Source organism: Grus americana, chromosome 21, assembly GCF_028858705.1.
Source record: "Grus americana isolate bGruAme1 chromosome 21, bGruAme1.mat, whole genome shotgun sequence".
NCBI lineage: Eukaryota > Metazoa > Chordata > Aves > Gruiformes > Gruidae > Grus > Grus americana.
Window position 1 is genome coordinate 3,489,449 of NC_072872.1, and position 12,401 is coordinate 3,501,849.

At 45.9% G+C, this 12,401-nt stretch overlaps 2 protein-coding genes across 2 annotated transcripts; both read left to right on the top strand.

Moving 5' to 3' along the window:
* Positions 1-1,347: 1,347 nt before the first annotated feature.
* On the top strand, positions 1,348-2,828 carry LOC129215926 (C-type natriuretic peptide 1-like). The gene is made up of 2 exons (XM_054849963.1): positions 1,348-1,446; positions 2,523-2,828. Exons 1-2 carry the CDS (start codon positions 1,348-1,350, stop codon positions 2,826-2,828), a joined length of 405 nt encoding a protein of 134 aa, XP_054705938.1.
* A 5,428-nt stretch (positions 2,829-8,256) lies between these two features.
* LOC129215925 (natriuretic peptides A-like) lies at positions 8,257-9,475 on the top strand. Its single transcript, XM_054849962.1, has 3 exons — positions 8,257-8,720; positions 8,856-9,150; positions 9,326-9,475. Exons 1-3 carry the CDS (start codon positions 8,610-8,612, stop codon positions 9,349-9,351), a joined length of 432 nt encoding a protein of 143 aa, XP_054705937.1. The 5' UTR covers positions 8,257-8,609; the 3' UTR covers positions 9,352-9,475.
* Positions 9,476-12,401: the final 2,926 nt, after the last annotated feature.

Here is a 12,401-nt window from a genome sequence, read left to right on the forward strand (position 1 = left end):
TCCATACACATTCAGCTTAATGGCCTTTAACTTTCTGCGTCACACGTGTGTAAAAATGCAGTGAAAGATCAAGATGTATTATTGCATACTCAAGAACATTTCCATTTTTCAGTGGACCCGAACTTCAAGCCCCTACAAAACATGCAACTTAATAGATTTTATTGCTGTTCTTCCCCAATGCTCCCAAAACAGAAAAAGGGTCATTTCTTGGCACAGAACCTAGTAAAAAATGCATTAGAACAGATGTGGGGTTTGGAGAATCAGTTACCTATATACAGCTTCATCAGGGCACCCACATCTCCCAGGTGCTTTTACAGGAGAGGGAGGTCAGGCCAACACAACTGATTTAAATACCCTTGTGACCCTGGCTAAGAACTGATTCAATTTCTTCTGCTCCCCTTAGCACTTCACAGAATTAATTTGTTTTGAAGCTGGTGCTTGAATTCATTCAAAGAGAACACACCAAACACACATTCTGATCCTGCAGCTTTTGAATGTCCCTGTAACTGTACACGTGGTAAGAAAGATGTTGGGGCTGTGCTTCCTTTCAGACTAATTTCAGATTTAATACAAGTTGTGTATGATAAACTGAGAAAGAAGACATAGTGGAAAGGTTTTAATGTGGATCCAGGGGAGAAGAGGAATTTCTTCCTCATCTTAAGCCATGAAGAAGCTTTCTGTACATGTCAGCCTGGTTTCAGCCACACTCCCTGTCACTCAGGCCAGTAACTAACGCAACTTGCCATATTTTTAGAATTTGGATTTCCCTTCTTCTCCGAATTACACTCTTCCACCTCATAGGTTACTAATGCCATATTATTACATTAGATAATAACACTTTGTTCTTATATAGCATGTTTTATGAGACCCCTGTCCCTCTAAATTGGTACTTTACAGTGACAAAGGAGACAGGTGAATGTGTAGTGGGTATAATTTGCTTCCTGTCTCGCTTTATACTTCTCTCACAATTGTTTTTCTCTGCAAGGCAAGGAAAGGTTTAGCAGTCAACCCAAGGAACACTGAGCTAGGCAAACTGACGTACATAAGCAGCACCAAGGCAGCAGGCTGCAGGGACCTTCACATTCACAGCAACAGAATGATGCTGCATTGCCTAAGTGTAAAATGCTCCTTTTATTCACCATCAGAAAAGAGAACTATTTCCTCCCTCCTCCTCCTCCTGGGAAAATGAAAACAGATCAGAACCTCAAACCAATCCTTGCACTGGCAGGAACTCAAAAGGTAGACTTGGGAGGGGTTGGAGGAAGCTATAAAGGCTGGTAGCTGGAGACACAGAGCAACACTGAACTGGAGAGACATAAGGGGAGGAGGAATCAGAGACACCAAAACATGAAGATGAACTTGAAACTTCTTTTTTGCCCTGGATTCCTTCTGCTGCTTATTGTCAGTCAAAACCAGGCAAGGGCCAGGCCCATTTCCAGCTTACAGGTAAGTGACTGGCTGCTCAATAGAACTGAAAGAAGCTGATGCTTAGACACTTCAGATTAGCTCTGTTTCTTCCAACTCCAGCTAAAGTAGTAGGAGATGCTCAAAGAGATCATGACAGCAGGAACCCTGAGGTGGGCAGACACAGAGTTATTAAATGGAGGAAAACTAAAGTAATTGATTATTGAATTTAATTTTCTAATCACATGAGGCAATTGAAATGAAAATGTTTTTTCCTGTGGGGTAAATTTGGGGATTGTAGGTTTAGGGTCATCCTATGACTGAGTGAAGCAATAAACTTTTAGAATAAAAGGAATTTTTCTGGAAGGACTCCTATCTAGAGCCTAGAGCAGTCACCTGCATGCTTCTCCCTGAAGTCCCTGGTTTAAGCTGAAAAAGGAATTAATGGCTTGTACCTGCATGATCTCCTCCTCAGCTCAGCAGTGCAGTAATGCACTCCCTGCTTGCGAGTCCCAGAGGCAGAACATGAGAAAAAGAGAAAGAGTGTGTGTGCGCGTGTGTGCATTTGTGTGCGCAAGAATTCCAAGTCATTAGGAAAACACATTTCAACTACCTAACTAGGGATCTGGTAATCCCAAATTTGAAGTAACCTCCCAGTATGTAAAGAAATATATAATCCTTCTAGCACCAATTTCAGCATGCTTCCTGTCATTGTATCACTTCTCTTATTATTCCAAGATATCAATAATTTTTTCTTGTTCCTTATTCACTCTTGACCAAGCCTCTTTCATTCTCTTTCACAATTTATCCCATACCCCAGATCTAGGACAGACTTAACTGGCAGTTTGTCAGCTCAGAACTACAGAATACAGTAACAGCATAGAGCTTTAGACCGTTTTGAGAGAGCGTACAGTGTTAGCTCAGAGCAGCTTGGTGAGCCAGAAGAACCTAAAGATAACCATCATCAGCTTCAGAAATTACTTCAGTACTTTCATCTTTTCATAAATGTTCAAAATAAGTTTCTCCAAACTTAGCACTGAGCATGGCTTATACAAAAATAATGACAGAATTCCCAGAACCTCTCCTTTTTCTTCTCTCCTCCCTCTCCCTTTTTACAGGGTCTGTTCAAACTGTTAGATGAGGACCTGGAGCATCCCCTGGTCTCAGAAGAGAGGGACCATGAGCAAGATGACACGATCCCAACAGGTGCCTTTGATCAGCAAGACACTGAATTCCAGTGGACCCGAAACACCAGGGACCAGCCTGAGAGCATGTCCATGGATGATAGTGCTGTCCAGAGATTCTTCAGCGACCTCCTAGGTTTACCCCGTAGATACCGAGGCAGAAGCAAAAAGGGCCTCTCCAGGGGCTGTTTCGGCGTCAGGCTGGACAGAATTGGGTCACTGAGTGGACTGGGATGCTAACTGCTTACCATGGTAAGAGAAAGCCAGAGGCAGATGGTCTGTGTGTTCGTGTATAACTGGCATAAGTATGCAGAAGGGCAGATTTAATTCAGCCCTAAGGAAAGAGTGCCTTAAAGTAACTTTTACCCTCCTATCATAAACACAGTTTATTAATTTTTACCCTCCTCAGAATTCACTGTCATCAGATGCATACTTAAAATCTGTGAATGCCACATCTCTGCTTTACCTGCTTTCACTCCTTTCTCCAAGCCAGCTGTATGCATTTCATCTTGTCACAGAAGCCAGATCAGAGAGGTTTTCACCAGCTCCCCAGGGATGCTTGTGTCAATCCAAAGAAACTCTGAGCAGAACAGTGGAGCTGAACCCGGCCCTAGAACAGTAAGAAATCAGTTAATTTCCATGTGTGAAATCCTGTCCACTTCTTTTTTTTTTACTTATTCTTCTGCTTTCTTGACAGGACTGACTTTGAGGTTTCAAGGACCTGTTGCCTTTCAGCGAGATATTCAGCCCTTATTCACATTGGCTTCACCAACACATCTACTACATTATGTACTGAGCAAATTGCATCCCACCTCTCCCCTGAATTACTTGACCAATAGAATACACCATTGCTGCACTGCCTATTTGTATCAGAGTAATAATTCATGAACATCAATCTGAAATTTAATTACAAAAAACATTTGTACTGTTTGTGTACTAAATGTATAAATAAACAAGTTTCATCATGTCACAGATAATAAACTGTTTTCCATAATTTGGTGAATTTGTTTCAAGTCTTTGCTGTGATTCTTTCATGTATCATTCCTGAAACTGAAACAGTGCCCCAGTTTGCAGTTGGACACAGTCCACTAGAATTCAGAAGCGTTTCAGAGGGCTGCTCTCTGGTAAAAAGGACTTTTAGTCAAAAAAAAAAAAAAAAAAAAAGACACACACACACAATCAAACAAGTCCTTTTTACCAAAAGAACCTTTCTGAAGTTATTACTATCTAAACATAACAGGGACAAGAGTGACATAGCCATCTTCACAAAAGTCATCAGAAACCAGGGCACAAAGCCCCAAGTCTTTGACCACCACAATTTGAACTAAAAGGGTAGCTGTCTTAGCTGGCATCTGTAGAAAGCTGTTACTCTGCATTTGGATCTGACACTGACAATGGAAAACAATTGTTTCTTACTAGTTGATCATCTTGTTCCAAGAAAAAATGCTACACTTTTCTGAAGAAAGTTCAAGGGCACCTACTCTTCCATAGGCAGACGCAGATAGTGCAAAGCATTTTTCCAACAAAAATGTAAGGTCAAGATTATACAAAAAAAATGTATCTGACCAGTTCTATTTTTTAACCAAACCAAGTATTCACTAACTATGAATAAATCAGAGAACAGCTACTTGGCAAACACCCTGAGGAATTCTGTATGAAGGCTGGTTTGCCAAGATCATGCCTGTGCTGATGAGAGCTGAACTCTGCAAGCAGCTCCATGGAAATCAGTAAGGCTGCTCACACAAATGTCTACACTGATGGTCACAAATGAAGGCACAGCTGTCCGCTTCCAGCCCTCTGCCTGGGGTGGACAGATGGGCTACGCAGTTGTACTCCTCCCATTTTCTTGCCCATAACACAGATGCTCCTGGAAGAAAATATTCCAGTAATAAACCTATTCCTCACAGGACCCCTGGAGATAAACTGCAACATGGAGCACGAACATCTATGCAAAGCAAGTTCATCAGCAACACTCTAGCTGCATGTGCTCTGAATCTCTGGCAGTTCAGCTCTCATTAAGAAAGCCAGTTTGCACAGAGCAGCTAAAGTCCAGTTTCTGGGCCTGCCTCAATCACTTAAACTCTACTGTTTGGTTCTGCTCCTTCTAACAACAATTCCCATAGAATGAAGGTGATCCAGGACCCATTGGAGAGTTATTCAGAGCCAAACTAGAGAAAGCTTTGTTCTTCTCTCATGCTATTTTCAACATATAGCTTCCACCCTGAAGCCACAGACTTGCTCTAGGAAGGACATCGGTACAACAGGCTACCAACAGCTTCTCTCCCTATTTTCTTGCATTCTTTTACCCTTTCAATATATCTTGCACATTTAGAAATTACCATTAATTCTATGACTATTCCATCTTCCAGAATCTTTCTCTCCTCAGACCAGTAGTTACGAGGCTACCAACACAAACCCTGAGCAGAAAATTCAACAACATATCCTGAAGGCTTCTCTAGTTAAGAGTCTTTATCAGGTCCTTGCTACTTTTTCTGTTTAAGTTAACTTTGATAACAAAGCAGCAGCAACAGTGAAAATGCCCTAAACAGATAACCCCTAGCAAGGAACGATCTCATCACTCACATAGACATCCCTGAGTACAAGCTCTCAAACAACAGACTAGTCCATGTAATGAATTTTTTATACTCTGTGCTGCCTTTCCTAAGCAAAGCAACAAGAAAATGAAGTATTTCACTAGTCAGATGAATAATTAAAGCATGGAATGGAGGATGAAAGACTAAATCCATTTTCAGCATAATTCACATATCCATAGACAGGCTATGCATGTCTTAAAACTAATGCTGTGGTCTGATCAGTGTGAACAGCTTTATTAGATAGAGCCCCACAGACTGCACAATAATTCATAGGCAAATTCTCCTGGAGGTCTGGAGTTTTGTTGGGCCATACAGATAATGCTCTCCCTTGCTGTAACTTCCATCATACAAAGATGCCTGCCTTGCACAAATGTGAGCAAAGAGATTTCTGACTCATTACCCTAACTTAATATACCTTTATACAGTCAGAAAGAAATTTTCACTTCTTTTCCCCAACACACAACAACTTACTTGCACTAAGAAGAAGCAGACATGCTTACTTGTGGGAACCTCATGGGAAGCATCCAGCTTTCTTAAATAGAGTCCCTCTTCAGGTATGCTAGCCCCGGGGCTGGCCCAGGTGCAACCTATATGGTGGAAAGGTTAATCCACACAGCCCATGGACATTATGGTGTCAAACACCAAAGAACTAGTATCTTGTGACAGTTGGTGCTAATGGGAAGGTTACAGCTTCCTTCCTAATGATCCTGGCTCTGATAGCTTGCTCGCAGCTCTCAGTAACCCTAGGAGCAGGCACATTCTCATAGGCATAAAAGTTTCCTAATGTTGAAATTTCAACACTGAATACACTGAAAATCCAGTGAAGGCTAAGTGCTACTGAAGTTTGTTTGCTGAACATCCTCAGCCTGTTTCCAAACTCAGCTACACTAACATAAACTGTGGGCCTTTGAAATTATTTGCAGATCAAATAACAGAGGTCAGAGAGGGTTGAAGTCTGAGCTGTGAGCACTTCTGAACAGAATCCTACAGAAGATGAATAAGAAATGGATAAGAGCTCCAATTCCACAGAGGCTGAGCTGGTAATGTGCCATCCCATCACCTGGCATTTTGTGTGAGCATTTTAAAAAGCCACTTTTCAGAAAGCAAGAACAATTTATTTCACATAAAAGGCTCCATAATTAGATCCCTAGGACTGAAGCCAGGTGTGTTTGTACTTTAGGTAATTTGCTGTGTTCTATTAGCATTTAAATAATCAAAGCTAACCTTTGAAGTTAGCATGCCAGTCAGATGGGGGAAGCTCATCTCTGGCTGTGTCATTTCCATCTCCACTAAGCAGCAGTGCATGAATTTACAGACTAGGATTACAGAAGCTGCTAAGGAGAAAAACCTGCAATAAAATTATTCTTACACAGAAAAAACATACAGATATCTTCCTCAAATGTGTCTGCTTTTGGAGTACCTGTTTATAAGTGATGTTAGGCAGCAATCAAGATTTGGTCTCATCCAAGACTCAAGTCTGCCTAGTTTATTATCAGAGGGCTAAGCTGTATTTATTTCCCTTGGTCATCACATAGATCTAAACATTCTCAATGCTTCATCCCTTCCCACTCCTGTCTTTACTACCCACAAAATCGAGGAAGATGCACACCTTCACCTTAGCTATCTGCCTTTATTCTGTATCAACGTAACACTCCCACCTGATGCCACCTTCCTTCATTCATGTACTGTACTTTCAAAACACGCATTCATTTCTCTCCCAGATTCTTTGTTGCTGTGATGCTTTAAACAAAACCACTTGCCAACTGTTAAGACTGCTGGATGCAGAGATCATTGTCCCATGCCAGCTGATATTGCTAGTTTGCTTCCAATCTAAGATAAATTATGTCAGCTGTAGGTAGATTTGTGGAACAGAAGGACAAGAAAATGGGGGGAGGTGATATAAAAACATAATGTATGCTGTTGTTTGTTCATACAGTACCTAGTAGTAGTAACTCCACAAGGGCTTGGTTCAAAACCCTCTGCGCTCAAAGGCTTTCTTTGGCCTTGCTGAGCTTTAGGACAGTTTCTGAAATAAAGGCCCAAGCAGAAATCACTGCATATCAAGTGAAATCAGAGAGATTTATGAGTGTACTGGCTAAGCAAACAAGGAGGGCAGAAGGCAGAGACTTAGTGTAATTGCTTTAATATTACCCAGTCGGTGATTGAAAGGACCCTGTCTGCTGCTCTGCCCACAGGATATCATGGGTTCTGCCTTTCATTCTGTAAGGATCTAACAGGGTCATCTTGATTTGCACCCCGGGACCAGTGGAAATTGTACTCATTTATAGTTAAAATTTGCCACTCACACAGGAAAGACACCGAAAGTTTTACTGAAAGTTAATAAGAAACTGCTGTAAAGCTCTGAGGCAAAATAAGAGAAAGATTCATACAAACAGGCTGCCTGTTACAGTTGCCAATTTGGGAATTCAGACACTTTTATCTAGGGAGCCTAAATCCAAAGATCTACAAAATCTCTTTCCTTGGGCAAGGCCCCTGGGCTTTCCGGTAACAAGATTTGTTCCACAGGAATTTCTCACTCCAACCCAAGCTGTGGGGGACAGAACACACCATCATTCATGGGAAAGATGGTAGATATGAGCACAGGGTGGTGATTCACTGCTGTAGCCAAGGTATGTCTGAGGAGCAAGTAACGTTTATAGCAAAGTGGTCAGCTATACCATTGCTCAAGGCCACTAAAAGGTTAGTGCCACTCAGCTATAGAGGGAAGGGTTTGCTGACAACACCAGAGGAAGGCATAAACCATCATCACATGAACTTGCAAGGAAGGGAAATCTCCTAAACCCAACTCTCAGGATGTGGTCTATTCACATAGCACAAAACATACATATGCAGAGAAGAAAAAGCTGTTGGGAGCTGCTGCAGACAGAGGAAAATTTCCAATTCCCTGCACATCTCTCCCCCATGGCGGTGAAATGATCCATCACTCATCCCCTTGGAGGACATATCAACCCCCTGCTTGGGCCAGCTCACAGCTCCTGTGTGCCTGCAGATGTGAGGCAGAGCAAACAGGCAGAAAGTGCCAAGTCCTTTCTCTGCATCAACTCCTACCAACAGTGATGGAGAGTGCAGGGGGAGGAAATCACTGGGAAAATGAGTGCTGCCAGGAGGGGAGGAGATGACTCGGGGCAGTTCTCTCCTTCTGGAGGATTTGCTGCACTCAGGGGACCCCCCTCTCCTGGAGGGTCACCTGTGGGGCCAGTTGTAACCAGTTCCCTTATCGAAGCCGAGGGGCAGAGTGCGGCACTCCGGCTCCTGCGGGGATCTGGCAGGAGGCAGCTGAGCTCCCTCTGGGCAGAGAGTGGGGATATAAGGAGAGGAACCCATGGGCAAAGCAGCGACACGGTGCCGAGGATAGGATAGGATAGGATAGGATAGGATAGGATAGGATAGGATAGGATAGGATAGGATGCAGCTCCCGGCTCTGTGTTGCGGGGCCTCGCTGCTGCTGCTCATCCTGCCATGGGCGGGAGCACAGCCGGCCGGTGGTGAGCACGATGCGGAGCTGCAGTCCCTGCAGGTACCGGGGCCGGGGCGGGCCGGGGCTTCCAGGACGGCCACCCGCACCCATCCCGCCGGGGCCAGGCGGGCAGGACCGGGGCTCCCTTGTCCCCCCGCCGCGGCCGTCGGTCCTCCCCTCTCCTTCCCTCTCCAGGACCTCCTGGAAGCGCTGGGGCAGCTCCGGGAGGAGGAAGGGGAACCGGGCCTGGAAGACGAGCCGGTGGCCGGAGCTGAGGACAGCGGCTCTGAGCGGGACCTCCCGGGGGCGGAGAGCGGCCCGCCGGCTGCCCTGCTGCCGGCCCCCAGCCCTCCCCAGCCGGCGGAGGGGCAGAGCCAGTGGAGGAGCCTCCTCTCCTCCTACAGACGGAGGCACTTCTCCGGCTGCTTTGGGACGAGGATGGAGAGGATCGGCGCGCAGACGGGGCTGGGATGCAACCAGTACAAAGCCCGTAGGTCCCGGGTTAGAGCCCGCGGCTCCCCGCGGCGCAGGAAAGCGGAGGAGGCCGGAGCTCGCCCCTACCCGCCAAAGCGGAGGCGGCCGGGGCAGCCGCTGAGAGCGGCCGCTGTCCCCGGCTGAAAGCCTCGGAGCGGCTCCCCCAGCAGCTCTCTGCCCTTCTCTCCCAGGTTTCTGGAGGAGAGGGAGAAGCTGAAGCCGGACCGGCTCCCAAGCGCTTCCTGAGCCTCCAGGCTGGTGTCCAGCAGCCGGACAGCCAGGCTCCCCCCGGAGCCTCCGCGGGGGTGGGGTATGCAGAATAAACTTTTGTACAAACTTTGTATTGCCTTTTGTGAGTGGGGTTTTTTTCGGTCACGGCATAGCACAGAGTCAGAGGATATAGAAATCCTCTCCTGAGCGCTCGTCTTCCTCTGCCTTAAGGGCTCGGTCCCAACCCTGGCCAGAGCATCCCACCAGATCTGGACAAGCCATTGCCGGAGGGTTGCAGCAGCAAGAAGGTTGGCGGTTGCATCTTTCCAGGACAATGATAAGTCCAGTGATGCTCCACGCTGCACTGGAGGGGCACTGCCAGGCACCAATGCCAGCTCTGAGACCGTGGCAGTGAGCTGGGATGCCCTTCTCAACGGCTTCACCACTGCTAGCTGTGAATCCTCCCGGGAGGTGGGCACTGGGCTTGGGGTTAATACGAGGTAGTGTCCTACACACGCCCCTGTCCCATGGGCTAAGCGGCCGGTATCAGCGCCACGTTTGGCACGGCAGACCGGCGTGGGGTGCCACTAAGGACAGAAAGGCTACATCGCTTTAAAAATACATTTGGCAATGGCTGCCGCTGCGGGCGGAGGGCCCGAGGCGTTCAGGACCCGGGACAGACGCCAGTCGCCCCGCACGCCGAGCGCCGGCCCCGCCGGGCTGCCCCCGGCTCTCCCCGCCGGCCCGGGGCTCGGCCCCGCGGCTCCCGCGCCGAGGAGGGGCTGCCTCCCCCCTACCCGGGCCCGGAGCGCAGCCAAGCCCGGCTCAGCTTGCATGAGCGCTTTTCCCCAAGCTCATGCCGCTCGGCTTCAGTGAAGCCCCCTTGCTCTTCTGCTGGGGTTTTGCGCAAAGCCCTCTCCAGCCTCTCAAGACAAGGGTGTGAAGCGCAGGGAGCCCTAAGCAGACAGAAAGGCTCCAAGCATTGCCGAGCACTCTGCTCTAAAGGAACTGAGAGAGGCAGGGCCAGGGCTACCTGCATTGAGCCTGGAGAGTCCAGCAAAGGAAGGGGCAGCCACATCACAGAGATAATATATATCCCAATCGGTGAGAGAAACAATCCACGTTTCGGATGAAAATAAATTTCCTCCTCCACGGAAGAAGTGAGGCACCACTTAACTATCTTCAGTACAGCCTGTCCTATGATCTTGGTGCTGCATGCCCTGCACTGGACATTATTACATTTCCCTTTTGTTTCCCACACTGATGGCCTCGTTTCTTCGTTTCTTTCTTAATCTAACCAAATTGAGAGGCAGGAAAAGAGAGCTTGGGTGGGGTACGGTACAGACTTGTCCAAGGGCTTAGTCACCAGGAGATGAAAGGCATCCAATCCCAGCCTCTTCCTCAGAACGGGACTACAACGGCTTTTTACAGTCAGCTCACACTCCTGTGCAGGGATCCACGCACGGGGCTGCCAGCAGCACCCTTGGTGCTCTTCCTCTCTGCTCTGAGCAAACAATGCTGCTTTCTAATGGAGGCTCATGTCCCCACACCTCCCATCCCATACCCTGGGATGCTGGGGAAACGTGCCAATTTCCCAACCCTAAAACCAGTCATGGTACACTGCTTATGAGAACCTGCTGCCCTGTTAAAAGACTCCCAACAGGGTTTTTACTAGACAAATAGCCAGCTGGGCATGGGCAATACCTGGGTCTTGACTATCCATCACTGGGCTATAAAGCGTAAAGTTCATATTAATCTTGCCAGAGTGATGATACTGAGGTACCATAAGTAAACAAACAAGTGAGCTTTATAGCTTCAACAACAATGAGCTGAGTTCTGACATTTTACGCTCCATTTGCTTTGGCAGGACTGCAAGATGGATAATAGAGGGCAGAATTTGGCTTTGAAAATACAATAGCTACTGTGACAGTCAGCCATTTTATTCCATCTACACACTTCCATACATACTACATGAAATAGTGCACAGAAATCTCCCTGTCTTAGATAAGTGTTGTCAAGGCTGAAGTCAGCCCCCTACATCTCATTTATCTGCTGTGGAATAGGGAAGATGGAAAATAAACAAACCACTAAAAGAAAGGAGTATCTCTGGATCCAGGTTATTGAGTACAATCCTGCAAAATTAGATTATTTCTCAGGCACAGCTAAATATTTCACACTTGTGACTGATATCGTGTTCCTCAGTTTTTTGCTGCTGGGTTTGTGCCCCAGGGGTTGCTTTACAGATGTGCTGAGCTCTCAGGCAAAACTCAGATCAGCAACAGAGTGTTTTTGTACAGAGACAGCACTAGAGAATACTTAGCGGGCATTAGCGGGGGGGGGGGGAAGGAAAGAAACAAAAAATAAAACAGTAACAGGTCCTAATTGTCTTAAATTGGATGCTCAATATTAATGAATAATTCTGGTTTATCTTCTCACACTTTCTCAGTTTACAAAATGAAGTTACACCCTGGCACAAACACAAACACACCCAAGAGCAGCAGTAAGAGAATACTTGTAACTAATTAGTGAATTATATAGACAATGCAGTATGGAGTGTTAATTAAAAAAAAAGGTATCGGTATCTTGGTTCGTTCTTAAGCACAATTTGAATAGCACAAAATAAGAATGTGTTGGGACACACAATAATACAAAAAAATGAGTACTGATGTGATGCACTGAAAAAAGAAAGCATTGGGAAAAATAGGGAGTGCTCTTATAATAAAGGACTTCTTCAGACCGCACACAGAGTTGGGCTGACTTCAGACTATATTAGGAAAAAGTAGCATTTGAGCTTGACTTCACAACCTTGAGAATGTCCTTTCTAGTATAATTTTGGTAGCTCATCATGTGAACAGTGTGTGCACATGTTTGTACACAAACACCGTGTTAAGACATTCAAGACATGAGAAATATTTTATCGTTCTATTATTATTTAGAAACTGTACTCAGGAGATTCCTTCAAGATCTATATTCATATTAAAAGTCAACAAATTATTACTAGACTGACATATTCAACTTGCTTATATTTTCACTCGTTTCAATTTAGAATAACAAGAA